A 15,730-nucleotide genomic window follows, 5' to 3' on the forward strand; every position below is an offset into this window, starting at 1 on the left:
TTTTGTTTCTGTAATCTAGAACCAATGATTTTCCCACCTTTGTTACCTATCATTCCCTAGACATATTATTCTAATAATAATAAACGACAACTTAGTAATAACTAATCTGTAAACCTGGCACTTGTCCTTATCCATTGACTTACTTCGCTTAACATAGATCCTCCAGTTCAATCCAAGTTATAGCATGTTGCATGATTTTTTCATTTCTTGTGGCTGCACGGTATTCCATTTGTATATTAATACTATTCTTCTGCTGTTAAGCACCTAGGCTGTTGTCTGTGGTCCTGTTCAAAGGCAAATGAGTTATTCATCTGGGCTAACTGGGTGAATAGACCCACAATCTCTACTGAGAATCAATTAATTCCTGTATTTTTCATTGCCCTTTTTCAGGTAAGTAGTCTTCCAATGAGATCTAGGAAAATCCCTCTGCCTTTATGGAATCTTCCGCAGATACTTTAAATATCCCATGTTGGATTCTCATTGAAATCCTGAGCTCTAAGTTCTAGATTTGTCACCAGTTTTCTGTGTAATGTTGGAGAGTTTGCCTGTCCTCTGTGGTGTAATGACCTCATCCATAGAGCATAGGCTTTATTCTGATTAATCTCTATAGGAATCTTCCACTTCCAATAGGCAGATTCTCAATTATATCCTTCCTTTCTCCCATCTCTAAAGAGAAGCATTCCTACCTGCATTCTTATCTCTCTTCTTAGGATGAGCTGGAGCATACCACCTGCACTAGCCCCTTCTCACCTATGACTCATAGATGACTTTCAGTCACAGACTGTATCTCCTACCTAAGTGTCTCCAGGAAAGCAATTTCTCCTTGTGTCTTATTTTCAAAGATATTTTTAAAAACATCTTTTCACCTCCCAATTTCACAGTATTGAAATTTTAGTAGGAGCACACTAAGTTAAATGAGAAAGTAACCTAGACTCAACAAACAAAAACAATAACACAGAAGGCCCAGCTAGCAATGAACATTTCATTGTCAACCTCACTTAAAACTACTCTTGGCTTCCAAGATGATGGTTGAAAGACTGCCTCGTTCCTTTTGTCTGAAAAAATGCTCACCCTTCTGAATGGGTACTTGAAGCTGTAGCTCTTTGGACACTTGGTAAGACTGGATATGGGGAGGTAGCCTGCCTCTTGCTAATCTCAGAGTCAGGTCATTTGTGTTGATGGGATCTTATCCCCATCATCAGTGGCAAAGGTGGATAATTAATACACCAGGGGTCCTTAAACCCCTCTCTATAGCTCTCCCTCCACTCTCTCCCTTGCTAATGAAGTCAGGGAAAGGGTGAAGGCCTGTAATTAGACTTGACATAATTAGAACCCTGCTTAATAGAAAGCCTAAAACAGGAAGCCCAAACCAGTAGATTACCCATTGCTTCTGTCATTTTGAATCATTCTCCCCAGGATGGCCCTTTTATAGGTCCTCACTAGGGATCTAGAACTGAGCTGACTTTATACAAAATTCACACACACACACACACACACACACTCACACTCACACATACACACTTCTAAATGGCTGAGAAAGCTTCAGCAATGCCAGCTCTCTACATTTCTACAATGTTTCCCATTAATAGAAGTCTAAGTCAGCAGAATAGATTAATGTAAGCCCTTTTCTTAAAATCTTTAAACTCTGATCATATTGTACTGAAACAATCTACATGCAATTCTCACTTTATAGCTCAGTGCTTTTCCAAATTAACGTGCATGCAAGTTACCTGGGGAATCTTGTGAAGTTGCAGGTTTGGACTCAGTCATTCTCAGGTAGCTCCTGAGATTCTTGAAGCCTAGAAAATGCCTAAGCCATACTGCTCTAGTTGGTGCTGGAAAAGCTAGATAAGATGAAGAGGGAAAGACACATCCTAAGGAGCTAAGGAAAAGTTCTTCTCTAACCCAAAGATATAACCAATTTCCTTTGACAACTACTTCTCATGTGGATGTTGAAGAATGACGAAAGTTTGCAAGTTATTTGGGGAAGGTCATCCTAGACAGAGGGAACCACATAAGAAGAAGGATAGATCTTGAAGGAGTTTTCAAAAAGTTCTCTGAACACTATTTTTAAAACTTCCCTTCATAAGCAGTATATACAAAAGATTGACATTCTCAGGTGTAACTCTGTGCTCCAATGGGATAGTGGGCCTTAGGGTGGCAGAGGGCTATGAGAAATGAAGAGAGCTCACGAAGACAAGGACCTTCACATCTAATTCCGCTTAACAAGTATGCTTTCTACAAGTCATGATGTTGCCCAGAAGTATAGGGGAAGAAAATGGGAATATATGGATTCCCCTACAGTCATCCATCACTAACATTGTCACCTCTTTTCATGGGACTTTGAAATTGATCATAGTAAAGTCATTCTATGAGGTTCCCAATTCTGCTGTTTTAACTCATCATAAACTTGATAGTTTGAAGCAGCAGGAATGTGATCTCTCACAGAGGTCAGAAACCAAGCAGGGGTCACATACCTGCTCCTTCTAAAGGCTCCAGGAAAGAATGCATTCTTTGCCTCTGCCAACCTCAGGGAGCTGCTGGAATTCCTGGGGTTTTGGCTGCATCACTTACAATGTTCAGCATCTTTAATCTCTTTCTGCTCATCATATTGTCTTCTCTTGTGAGTGTGTTTCTTCAAATCAAATCTTGCTCTCAGTCCTCTCATGAAAGCATTTGGGATTGCTTTTAAGGTCCACCCCCAATCATACAAGATAATTCATCACTTTTAAAGATCCTGACTTGGGGCTGGAGAGATAGCACAGTGGGTAGGGCATTTGCCTTGCACGTGGCCAACCCCGGTTCAATTCCCAGCATCCCATATGGTCCTCTGAGCACCACCAGGAGTAACTCCTGAGTGCAGAGCCAGGAGTAACCCCTGTGCATCGCAGGGTATGACCTAAAAAGCAAAAATAAATAAATAAATAAATAATCCTGACTTAAGGCACCAGAGAGATAGTGCAGTGGTTAGAGCATTTGCTGGCCTTGCATGCAGCAGATGTGGGTTCAATCCTTGGTACCGAGTAATCTCTGAATGCAGTCAGGAATAGCCCTGAGTACTGCCAGGTGCGGCCCACCCTCCCCCTCAAAAAATCCTGATTTGAATGTTATCTGCCAAGATTTTGGTTTCCTTTTTGCTATATAATGTTCACAGGTTTCAGGGGTGAAGATGCAGATATCTTTTAGGGGATCATTTTGACGCTTCCTCATTTTGCCTGAGTAAATTGGGGGAGGAGCCTATCCAGAGCTTCACATTTGGGAAGAAGTAGGTCTTCCTGCTGTTCCTCCTCATCCTCCCTAACCCAGCCCCTCATACCTTCACCCTACCCCCACTCCTTATCATCTTGCCCTTTGTTCTTATTGTTTCCTCTACAGGGAACCTCACCCTAACTGTTAAATTATCTTCTTGTCTAAGCCTGTATGTCAAGGGTACTTTCTTCAGAAATTTCTTCCCTGAACTCCTGGACCTAGTCAGTCTCCAGCCCCATGGTATGCCATTTCTTCTCATTGTAGATTTGGAATGTGACCACCTCAAGTCATCATTGTATTCTCAACATACAGTGCTTCATCCATAGTCAGTCACTATTTTTTTGAATGAAGAAAAGAATCCTCGAGTGGCTTCAGGGTGGGTTCATGGCCAAGTCTGTCTTGCTGCCTTGCAAACCACCACTCTTTCATTGTATCCTCACATAGCCTTGCAGAGGAGGAAAGACCTCCGCTCTTTTTCTTCTTAGAAGGACGCTTGTCCTTTCAGATTTAGTTTTCCTCTTCTGTGGCATCATTTAGTTTTAATTATTTCCATAAAGTCCCTCTTTCAAAATACATTACCCTACAACACAGATCTTTATGGGACACCCAGTCCTACCCATCACACTCTCAGATTTTGAATAAACTTTTTGATTTCTGCCATCCCAATTGCCTGGGAGCCTGAGACTTGGATCATTAAATGATAGAAAATAGGATAATGTTTGTGAAGCAGGCTGCATGTGATCGGGAAACAGGAAGTGTTTTGTCTTGGGGTCCCCCAGAAGAAAAGGTTGGAAAATAAGATTATTTGGGAGGTGGAGAAAATACTAGATGGGAGATGGAGAGCTAAGAAGTAAAAGGGGGAAGGCCAGTAAATTAAGAGGGTGGGCTGGGGGATATTATCTAACAGACCGCCAGTGGGAACCACTGGAGCTTCTTCACATTAGGGTCTGTGTAGATTGAACGCCATGTAAAACCCAACAATAAGAAGTTGAGGTATTTCTACACCAAGTCTCATCAGTTACTTGTTGGGGTCTATTCCCAAGAGGTGTTGATTTTCCCCACTTCCAGCTTGCTGTGTGAGGATCACGGACATGAATTCTAGAGAAAACACTCAGACAAGATCTATCAATGTGACCTATAGAAAGAAGTGTTAACTCTGTGTGTGGTTGTAAAACCATAAGAGACTGGAGAGGTCTCTTTCACAGCCAAATAGAGGGAAAACTTGGTTCTCCTCTGAAGCCTGGAAACTAATAATTATGAATTGCTGGACATTTAGAAATGCTCCTTGACAAAAAATAATTTGGTGCCAAACAAGTTGGGAAATACTTGTTCATAATAATCCTCAGAGGAATTCACAACTAAAACTCTTCTGGCATTTCCTAGTGGAGATTATCAACTTTTTCTAATTCATTGTTAGAAGACTTTCTTTTACAATATATGCTCGCTTACCTTTTAAGGAAAGAATGCCCTCCATGCCTTGGAGATAATCACTTCCAGCTAAATTGCAACGTGTTTGTTAAGTATTGTAAAGATAGTTCTAATCTGTTCACCACTGTAGCCTCAAAAAGGCTCTTCACCTAGAGAATGTGCTCCGTGAGTTGTTGGTGCAGTCACAGAACTGGAGAACAATTTTGAAAAATCACCTGAATGTACTTTCAGTAACAGTCTCATGAAAAATAACACTTTTGTTCTCAAAATGACAGTCTGAAAAACATTGAAAAAAATGTTCCACTGAGTGCCGCTTGTTAAAATACTGGTCAAATGAGTTTTCCTCTGACTGTATTCCCATTCATCTCAATTAAAAGTGGACTTTCTGGAAACGTGAGGCTCCTTGCTGTTAGACTGCTGTCCACTTCATAGGGGAAGAGCACTCCCCACGGCCATCAATGTGCTAGTGCAGACTGGGAACTTAGTTGGCAGTAGTATCCTTTGGTCTGACTTTGCTAGAACGGGTGTTTTAGCATCTGTTTTCATTCCCTACATATCACCCTTTCAGTCAATGCTAATGATTGCAGCTGTGACCCCACTATAGAGTGAAAAGAATAAAATTAGAGGACTTCTGACAAGTGCATCCCCTTTGGCTTGATGCCAGACAGAGCTGGCTATTTGTTGACCTCAAATGTCAGCTGGGACCAGGGTGAGTCCTTGTCACCCCAACTTTCTCATCCTCTGATAAGACCTAAGTCTTTTTGAGCCTGATGTGACTGTTTCAACTGCTGCAAAGCATACCTAAAAAATGGAATTGGCAATAAGCTGGCCCTTGTCTCTAGATCATTGCTCTAGCTGGGCATAGCTTTGACAAATGGTGAGGCCAATGGAATTGTTTATGGAACATTATTATACCAAAAATATTGAAACCTTAAAGATTATTTATTCTTCAGGATAAGATATATATTTGGGGGTGAAATATAAATTTGCTTGTTTAAGAGTACATTGTAGTTTCAAAGGGAAAATGTGGGCACAAGCCACCTCCCCAGGCCAGTTAATGGCAATGGGCAGATAAAGGACTAGGGAAGAGAGAAACAGGGGAACTGTCTTGTTGGTAGACAGTTTATTTCTTTCTCCTCCCTAACATAGTCTGATCTCTCCCTTACAGCACAATCAAAGTTGCAGTTTTGGTCATAGTACCAGTCATTATAGTCCCCCCGGTCCTCATCCTCATAATCCTCCCCTTCCAGTCCTCATAGTTCTCATTCCACTCTGGTTCTCATCTAGTCCTTCTCTTTCTCATAGTCCCCGCCCTCCCCTTACAGCATAGCTATACAGAAATCATGAAGGGTGGAGGTACACAAAGGTGGGTTGAACATTGTCATAACAACAAACAGACATAAAGCCACTCCTTCCAGGGGAGTTATAGAAGATTAACTCAGAGACAAAAATCTCATCTGAGGATTCAGCACTCTAGATTACTAGAAAATCGCTCAAGGGCCAGATTCCACCTAGCGTGTATGCTTTCTCCTTTCCTCAGCTAGTAATTCATTTAACCAATCATGGTAAATTTACTTCTTATAATATTTCTAGTCATTCTGTATGAACATAGTCATAGGACTGTCCTCCCATTGTTCATCGATTTTGCTCAAGTGGGCCCAGTAATGTCTCCATTGTGAGACTTGTTGTTACTGTGTTTGGCATATCAAATACGTCATGGGGAGTTTGCCAGGCTTTGCCGTGCAGGCGAGATACTCTTGGTAGCTTGCCGGGCTCTCCAAGAGGGGTGGAGGAATTGAACACAGGTTAGCCAGTCTGGCCGCATGCAAGGCAAACGCCCTACCACTGTGCTATTATAGCTCCAGCCCATGAACATAGTAAGAGATAAGAGATATATTAAGCTTAAAAGTTGGCTCTTCCTGGGGACATCTCACTATATATCCCAGACTATAGTCCTCAGGCCATGTTAGTCTTTCCTAACCCCAGTAGGGTCCTTATCCAGTTACTTCATTTGGGGTCATGACAGAGTTTGTTCCATTACTGTGCTCTTAATTTATTATACTTCTTATGGCACTTATATTGTTCCTTTCTGATGCCACAGTAGCTTACCACTTGCCCTGGGTCCAACCCGTCCCTTTGTCAGGACACTCCTTTTGGGAGTGGTAGGAAGTAAGGGCAGTTGAGGTTTAAGTTAGGTAAATATGATGGATGCCCAGGAGTAAATATTATTTGGAGTTAATTAACTCCCATGTTACAAAAGCATAGCATCAACTTTCTTCCTTTGTCTATACAAAAAGGACATTGCTAAGCCATGCAAATGACATAAAGGAAAGAGAATAGCAATATAGGATTATTCATGTTTGATGGAATTGGGTGTGCCTCGGGAGAATTGTTGTGGGAGTAACTCAATAAACCAAAGCTCCCGGCAGGAGGAGCAAGGACAACCCAATGTTATCCAACAGTACATAATCCACAGGGGCTCTCTAATAAGCCATATTACATAAGGTAATCATCCAAACATAAGCCTTACTTGATTTCTTGTTCCCTTCAGAAACTGTTCTGTCTCTGTTTCTTACTTTATAGCCCAATTTATTTAAAGAATTGTCTTTTAAGTATATGCTGCTTGCTGTCTCTTCCTCTCTCTTTCCAGCCTACTACAGTCTGTTTCTTGACTCCAACCTGTATCTATGTTCTCTGATACAAATGTACTGTCCTCTACCCTTCATATTCCTTATCTCAATGACATAAATATCAGATCCAGTGATGCATTTGTGATGCTTCCTTTCTTGCTTCATTTAATGTTTTCAAATTCTGATTCTTTCCTACCCATCTCTTAAATCCAGCTAGTCTCTCCATCCCTACAATCAATATCACCTCTTGGCTACATTATTTTAAGAGATTCTTTGTTTTTAATTTCTTGTTTTACTTTTTTTTCAACATTATATCATAGATTTAATTATTTTTAAATTTTGCCACTGTGATCCACAAAATAGTTGACAATAGAGTCAAGTGCCTGTTTTCCAATAACCAATGCCTCTGTCCTTGGTCTTGAGTTATTTTCTTTCAGTTGGCTCTTGACTTCATTGCTATCTGCTGCTCCAGAAAGTAAGCACTGTGACTTCAGGTATCATATCTGAATCTGTTTATCTACCAATCTGTTCTTAGATTATAGCACCAATTCTGTCATAAGTATTCCTGGAGTGAATTAAATATGTTACACAGACTACTACTTGAATGTAAGTTCCTTTGACTTTCACTATCAGCAACAGCAGCCATGCCTCCACCACCACCATCACCACCAAGTGATTGATTTTGCCCTATACTTTGCAGGACTCAAGGCTTACTCCTGACTCTGAGCATTTCTGGCAGTGCTCAGGGGTGTATATGTGGCACTGGGAATTGAATCAAGATTAGCTACATGCATGGCAAGTACCTTACCTGGTGTACTGTATTATCTCTCTGGCCATAGATATTTTTTATTTTGAATTACCACTTCTTCTTCCTATGACAGTCAACTGAATAGCAGGATCCGTATGTCTGCTTGACTTGAGGAAGTTGTCTGAATATCCCTCATTTACACTGACATATACTTGGTATATTTTTTGGTCTAAGGCAGAGAGAAAGATATGTGAGGATTTCAGAGAGTAGTTTTGTCTCCCTACTTTTCAAGTGATCCCTTTCCCTTTCTTTCTGTAATATGTGTGTTGTTAATGAATACCCCTTAAAATTGATTATTCCACAACTTGATATCCTCCCAAAGTAAGCATTGATTATCTCATGGATTCTATTCATGAGGAATTGGTGGCTATGTAGCTTGGTACTTGACATCAGGATCCCATACAAGTCCAGATGCAGTTTTCTCAAAGCCCATCTTGGAATGGACATGCCACTAAGCTCACACACATGGCTCCTGGCAGGCCTCCTGTTCTCAATGACTGATGACTGGAGATATCATTCCCCTATTACTTGGGCTCTTAGAGATATTCGCAGCATGGAAGCTTACTTTCCACAGATTATAGTATCTAAGAGAAAGAAAATGAGAGATGATGAATAAGAAGGAATCCAATCCAGAGTAACTTTGTAACCAAATCTCTGAAATGAAGTCCCACAACTTTTTATGGAAGTTCTGTTCACAGGAGGTTACGGGCTCTGTTCCATCCTCAGGGGTTTGAAAATTACACAATGACTCGATTACCTGGAGAAACAGATCTCTGGGGGTCAGCTGAGATAGGAGCTGCCCAGCACAAAAGAAGACTCTCTTCTTCTGAGATCAGGCACAGATTTCTCTAGGTTCTTTTAAGAATGGGGAATTCTGGGTCACATACCCATCAGGACATCAACTCCTTGCCAAACTTAACATTCAAAAGAGAGAGGGAGGTGGAGAAGGTTCTGCTAAGAATAGCTCCCAAGATGATTGTGATTTGAGTTGTTTTTGCACATTGTGCGTTGACACTGAATCATGCAGAGGACCTCAATTACTCCTATTGGCTTGCCTGAGCATCAGTTTTCTGATGACTTACATTATAGTTTCCTAATGAATAAATTAAAAATAGAACTCTATAGCATATAGATACAGAAAGGATATATTTAGACCTTGATTCTTTTTTCTTCCATCACCTCTTCTCCAACTTGTAATTGAAATCATTCTAAAACTTCTTTTGCTTTACCTTAATGTACATGTACAGTAGGGTATTTTTTATCTGATTCTGATACAAATGCTCCAGCAACAATTAAACTATATCCAAGTTTACTGAATTATGTGAAAATTCTAATACACTCTTTCTTACATCGCAAGCTATAAGAGTAAAGTAACAAAGGAGAGATTCATGGACAATAAATGGCCATCAATTTTGTCATACTTTCACATAGAACTAAGAATAAAGACTTTTGTAGAGAAAAGATAGACTTATTATATGACTTTTTCCCCCTACCTTTTGTTTCCTTTTGTACAGATTGTTTCCCAGAGAAAACTGTCCAAATCCTTATTGAAGCATGGGAACACAGCAGGGAAATCCTCCATCACGGTAAGTTCTCAGCAACCATGTGTCCTAGATTAGTGCACATATCGAGCTGGGTGGTCCACACTATAAACTTGGGAGCTAGGCTCTGGCTATGGGGAGTTAAAGCCACAACCACTAAACTATCCAATTTGATCCTTGTTTTCCTCTTCTTTCTCCATCCTGCCAATACAATTTTGACCTTTCTACCTCTGTTTGAAGCTGGATAATTTATGAATCACTTCTGTTCTGGGAGAGGAAAAGATGGAGATGGAGTTGTCCAGCACCCATAAGACTATGAAATTACCTGTTTTCAAAGTAGCAAAGCCACCAGCTCCTGGCTTTCATGGTTTTGATCATTTAAAACTTGCTCTAAAAACTTTTGGTCCAGACATGAGAGATAGATCAAAGGGATGGGTACATGCTCTGCATACAGGAGCCCAGGCTTAATTCCCTGTATTTCATGACCTCCATATACCACAGGGAGAGGCCTCTAAGCATTGAGCTCAGAGTACCCCATGAGCACCACTGGATGTGGCACAAAAAACAAAACCAAACACCTGGCCTAGCATTAGTCATGTCTCTTTTAAATAATAGTTTCAGGATATGCTACCAATTTGACAGCTTTTAGCTGCACATTATTTATGCATAACTAAAATTATTTATAATTTAGTAAAGCAAATATTCATCCTTAGTCATCCTAGTTACATATCAAGGTTTCAATACTTATATCTGCCCAGAAGCTACTATACTGGCCTGTACCATAGGTAGAACAACTCTGTCATTGCAAAAATATTCTTTACAACAATGGTGGAAGTGTTTCTAAGTAAAATCTTAACAGTTTTAGTAGAACGTTATTTGAATCTTAGATATCTATATCAGAAACATTGAGAAATGCATGAAAAGTGATTCAACCATTTAGCTCTTTGAATCTCCTAGCCTCTAAACGCCACCTACCCCACTGCCCTCAAACCACCATCACAGCACGTGTGCGCACACAGACACACACACACACACACACACGAACAATGTAGGAAAAAATACAGAAGAATCTGAACTGCTAGGGAGATAGAGAGCAAATTGCCAAGAGCAAAGTTCCTGCATTTCTTTGAACATTTCCTTTAACTTGAAAGTGATTAATTTTTCAAAATTTTTAATTTAAAAGTAGACCCAGTTTGTGAATGTCATGGTTGTTCTCCCAAGAACTTACCTGAGTTTGTTATTTGAATATTTTAAATGACCATTCATGTCAAACCTTTTTTTTGGTTGTTATATTCAATCATGAGACTGATGATGATGATGATGATGATGATGATGATGATGATGATGATCGGCTGGAGTGATAGCATAGTGGGTAGTGCATTTGTGTTGCAAGCCGCCAGCCTGGCTGAGCCAGGTTCGATTTCTCTGCCCCTCTCGGAGAGCCTGGCAAGCTACCAAGAGTATTTCACGCACATGGCAAAGCCTGGCAAGCTACCCGTGATGCATTCGATATGCCAAATACAGTAATAATTGTCACAATGGAGACGTTAGTGGGCCCACTCAAGCAAATCGATGAACAATGGGAGTACAGTGACAGTGACAATATTCAGTCATGAGAAATGATTCAAATGGTATTTATAGATACCATTTAGGCTCTGAAAAACAATGTAGACCCAATGGTCCACTCCACCAAACCATCAATACCAAGAAGATGTGGGGTTGAACCCAGAAGGTGCTCCTTTCCCAGGGGTATAAAACTTCATCTTGACCTCTTTTCTCTGAGAGATCTTGAATATTTTCTTCCTCTCCACATTTCAGAAATATTTTATCTCCCTCTTAGTTTTACATATTTATGTTTTTTTATCCCTGCCCACATGGCAGAGCCTGGCAAGCTCCCCATGGCATATTCGAGATGTCAAAAACAGTTAAAACAAGTCTCACAATGGAGACATTACTGGTGCCCACTCGAGCAAATCGATAAACAATGTGAGGACAGTGTTACAGTGCTACTCTTTTTATCTCAGGGTCAAAATTTTTGGCTTCAGTTATTTCTAGAAAATGCTTGAAAATGTTAGAAAAATACTCTAGGTTTTGAGATCATAGGTTTCATGATGAGCTTTCCAAAACTACCTGAAATAGGTCATGACATAGGTCACTCCTCAAGTGAAGTGTAAGAGATATTAAAGTGACTAGGGACAAAAGAGAAGTGAATGAAAACTGCCAAGAGGATGTCCCCTTGTTTATGTATTCCACAGTATACTTGATTTCTTACTATGTATCTAGACTTGTGTTCTTATTCCTCAGTTGCTCACACTCTTGGGGGATCTTTTCCGTCTTAGAAACACAAGTATCAATAGTTGGTGTAAAATAACTGATATGTCTAGAAGTTATCAGTCTATATAAGTAGAACAGTTGGATTTAAAGCCTGGTGATGAAGCTGATCTCAAAGACAGTGGTGATCAAAGTCAAATGAGAGCTTAGTATCCTGACATAACTAGTTTGATAAGGTAGTCCACATGTACTGATTTCTCAATACAAGGCAAAATCCTAACATTATTTACAAATAATTTCACCTCGATAAGTTTGGCACCTAGATTTATGTGATTATTATTTTTTCCACCAATTTCTGCTTTGAGATTTTGAGAACACTTAACAATTAAATAGTGGAGCTAATATAAGGGCTTCTTCATAATATTGTTTTTTCACTTATACTAAAATTGGTCAGGAGCATGTTCCGTCTCCCTTTCTCTCTCTTTCCCCTCCCTCCTTCTCTTTCCACTCTTCCCTATTCCTCTTCCCTATCCTGTCCCTCTCTCTTCCTTCGTCTCTGAAAGCTCAGGCACAAATTATTTTTGAAGAATGAGAAGTAGAACATTTATTGGATGTCCATTTCTTGATATAAATATTTACCTGTAAAGAACACAGAGAGTCATTAATTTCACATCTCCTTGTTAACTTGTTGATGTGACTCAAAACAGTGGTGATATATTACTGCTTTTCCTTTTTTTATAACTTCCCACAGGAAAAATGTCTATAATTATTTTTGTTCCACCCAGTACTGTGTAAGCTTTAAAGAAGTTCTTTTTGATTGCATTTCCAGATATTTAGCTTATACTCCACTTCTTATATTTCCTTGCTCTGCGTACATGATCTAGTGAATTTATTTCATCTGTTATCTATTCCAAGGAATTCCCCTTGCACACCTAGTAGTGGTAAAAATGACTGTTGCCATGTTATAGAAATGCATCAGTTATTATTGATTTTTGGACTCAATATGAGCTAAATATTTTTTATGAATTCCTGGGTCAAGATGTCAACAACTATCACCATTGATGTGTTGGTTTTTTTTCTTTAGGTGATTGCTGAAGAATTATCTGGCAATGATGACTATGTTGAACTTGCATTTAATGCTCGGAAATTGGATGACAAGGTAAAGTATTTGGCATTGGCCTTGTTGAAGGAAGTAATAAAGCTAACATACAGTTTAATCAGACTTCCCCCTGCAGCTGTGCTTTCTCTTTCAAGCAACATTATTAAATAGATCAAAGATTTCAGAGGGATCCACAGAGTAAGACTTCACCCCAATTGAGAAATAGTTGATGAGAAAGGAGAGGGACAATAATTAAAACCAATTTTATGATACTAAGGCTTTATTTGTTCCCTAATGCCTGTAGAAGTGCACAGGTAAAAGTTATTTAACCACACCAATAGAGATATTTCAAGGAGGAGATGTGAGAGGGAAGAAAAATGACACCTCTGTTGAAGAATTACAGAGTTGAGAGGTTTTCATGCATTATTATTTTCAACACATTTCTTTTCACATGTAACAGGGATTATTAACTGCTTTGCAGAAAAAGAAATCAATTTAAAGATGAAGTAAATTGGTAAGCAACACTCTTTATGTTACTCCAGATCCTCTGAGAAGTTCACACCAAGACAGGGTTAAATTTACAAGGTTTTATTAAGAGAGATGTCTGTGGAGGAAGGGAACCTGCAAGAGTTGATAGACCATGATTTAAATCTAACCCAAGTCATAGGGAGAAAGCTGAGTGGCAATGTCCTGGAATGCCACGCACACTAAGGAGTATTCAGAAAGATCAACAAGGAATTTTAGAGGCAAAATCAGCCATCAAGCTCTTTCCTTGTCTCCCATGCCTACTAAATAACCTTTCCTTGCTCAAGGAAGAACAGCCAATGGGAGCCTCAGTTTCATGCAAATGCGGGATGGATTTTGGAGCCCAGCCAATGAATCCTTTAAATGTCCTTTGGAAATTTTTCTGAATACCTTCTCAGAGTTCCGCTCTCTGCTAGGAGGTGGTAAGACTGAGAATCAGTTTCATGGCAGTCTTGTTTTCATCAGTATTTTATCTCACAACTTCTATTCAATCACATGCCGTGTTAGTCTCATAGATACAACAAAAGTTTTATGATCCCCACTCTCTTAAGAAAACTATGTCTTCCCAGGCTCATCAACCTTGGGATTCAATTTTCTAAGAATAAAACAGGAATGGGGAACATGACAATGCATAGCCACTTTCCCCAATATTTATTGTCATTCATTAAACTGAAAAAGAGGGGCCAGAGAGATAGTACAGTAAATCAATTCTTATCTTTCACACTGCTAACTCGAGTTAAACCCTGGCATCCCAGATGGTCTCCTAACCCCACCAGGGGTGATTCCTGAGTGTGGAGCCAGGACTAACCCCTGAGTATTGCCATGTGTGACCCCAAAAGGAAAAAAACAAAAAATAAAAGTAATGTTTCAAACAAGTCCCTGAAGACTTACACAGTGGTTTGTCTACTAGCATATCTTATTAACTTATACTCAGCCCATTTGTATATTTGTTAAATTGGTGTCTTATTTATTCACTTATTCAACTGTTCATCGTTCATTTCCTAAACCTTTGTTGTGTGTTATGCGTGAGATTGTGAAGAAAAGACTGGCTTTAAAGCACCCTTAGACTCACAACCTAGAATTCACCATTCTAAACATCTGAAATATACAGTTAAGCAGCAGATGATACTTTAGGTCTGATAGGATGTGATAAGTGATCCATAATCAAAGTGTTCTAAAAGGGGTAATTTCATTCTGCCTGGGGACTCAGGAAATACTTTATTCTTCTGAACAAACTGTATTTGATTTTTTTTTAATATCTTGAGTAGCTTCATAAACCTTTGCCTTTTGACATTGTTGAGAGCAAGGTGCTGAGAATTGCAATGTATGCTGATATCAGTTGGGGGTGAGCTTTTAACCCTCACTTCCTTATGACCATTATACTCTTTCTTATCCATTATCACCCCAAGTTTCAGAATAATTCACCAAACTTCTCTTCATTATCTTCCCTGGTGCCATTATCAGCCACTGGGTCAGTGTGTAGCAATTTTAAGCTACTCACTTAATGGCTTATAATGGCTTCTTTCCACTTAGTATTCTCTTAAGTACCTCTAATTTGTCCTCCTACTGATTTATGTTACTATGTGAGGGGATTTGGGGTTTAGTTAGCAGGTCCATTGGCTCGAAGGTGTTTGAACAGTTCCCCTTTACTCAATGAGCATTTGGCCCTGTGTGAATATGGTTCTAAAGGATCACTCCCACCCTTGCCTGTCTGATCTTCCAAGGTCCCTGCCAGTGCTGAAACTTGTGTGCCAATGCTGTACACCCTATGTCACTCATCATACCATTATATGATGGACCTATCTTAATAGCGCACAAAGTAGACTGTATTCAGAACAAAACAGAGATTCGGTTTGGCCTGGAAATGGGATTGTCTTAGGTAGAAAAAGAGCAAACTTTTAGAAATGAGCAAGGTGATACCCCGAAATCATCTGATACAAACTCTCATGCCCATGAAGGCTCAGCAGACATACTAAACCACAGGCACATAGCTAATGATTAAACCACAGACATCTGGCTAAAGCTTTTCTCTTGCTGCATAACACTCAGGCACAAAACCTAGTGACTTCAATGCTATCTGCATCATGTCATGATCTTGACGGTCAGAAATTCAGGCAGGGATCAGCTAGGCAGTTCTGCTCCTTATCATGTTGACTCAAGATATTCCAAGGTCCTTAAT

The 15,730-nt window shown here is 39.7% G+C and overlaps 1 protein-coding gene across 4 annotated transcripts in view; it reads left to right on the forward strand.

Moving 5' to 3' along the window:
* CPNE4 (copine 4) overlaps nt 1-15,730 on the forward strand; it is a 523,974-nt gene that overhangs the window by 373,628 nt on the left and 134,616 nt on the right. For all 4 annotated transcript variants that reach the window (XM_056129315.1, XM_056129317.1, XM_056129318.1 and 1 more), the window contains exons 4-5: nt 9,630-9,701; nt 13,012-13,086. In XM_056129315.1, the coding sequence (XP_055985290.1) occupies nt 9,630-9,701; nt 13,012-13,086 (147 nt within the window). The remainder of the gene's footprint in view (nt 1-9,629; nt 9,702-13,011; nt 13,087-15,730) is intronic.

This window comes from Sorex fumeus, unplaced genomic scaffold (genome assembly GCF_029834395.1).
Source record: "Sorex fumeus unplaced genomic scaffold, SorFum_2.1 ptg000072l, whole genome shotgun sequence".
Classification (NCBI taxonomy): Eukaryota; Metazoa; Chordata; class Mammalia; order Eulipotyphla; family Soricidae; genus Sorex; species Sorex fumeus.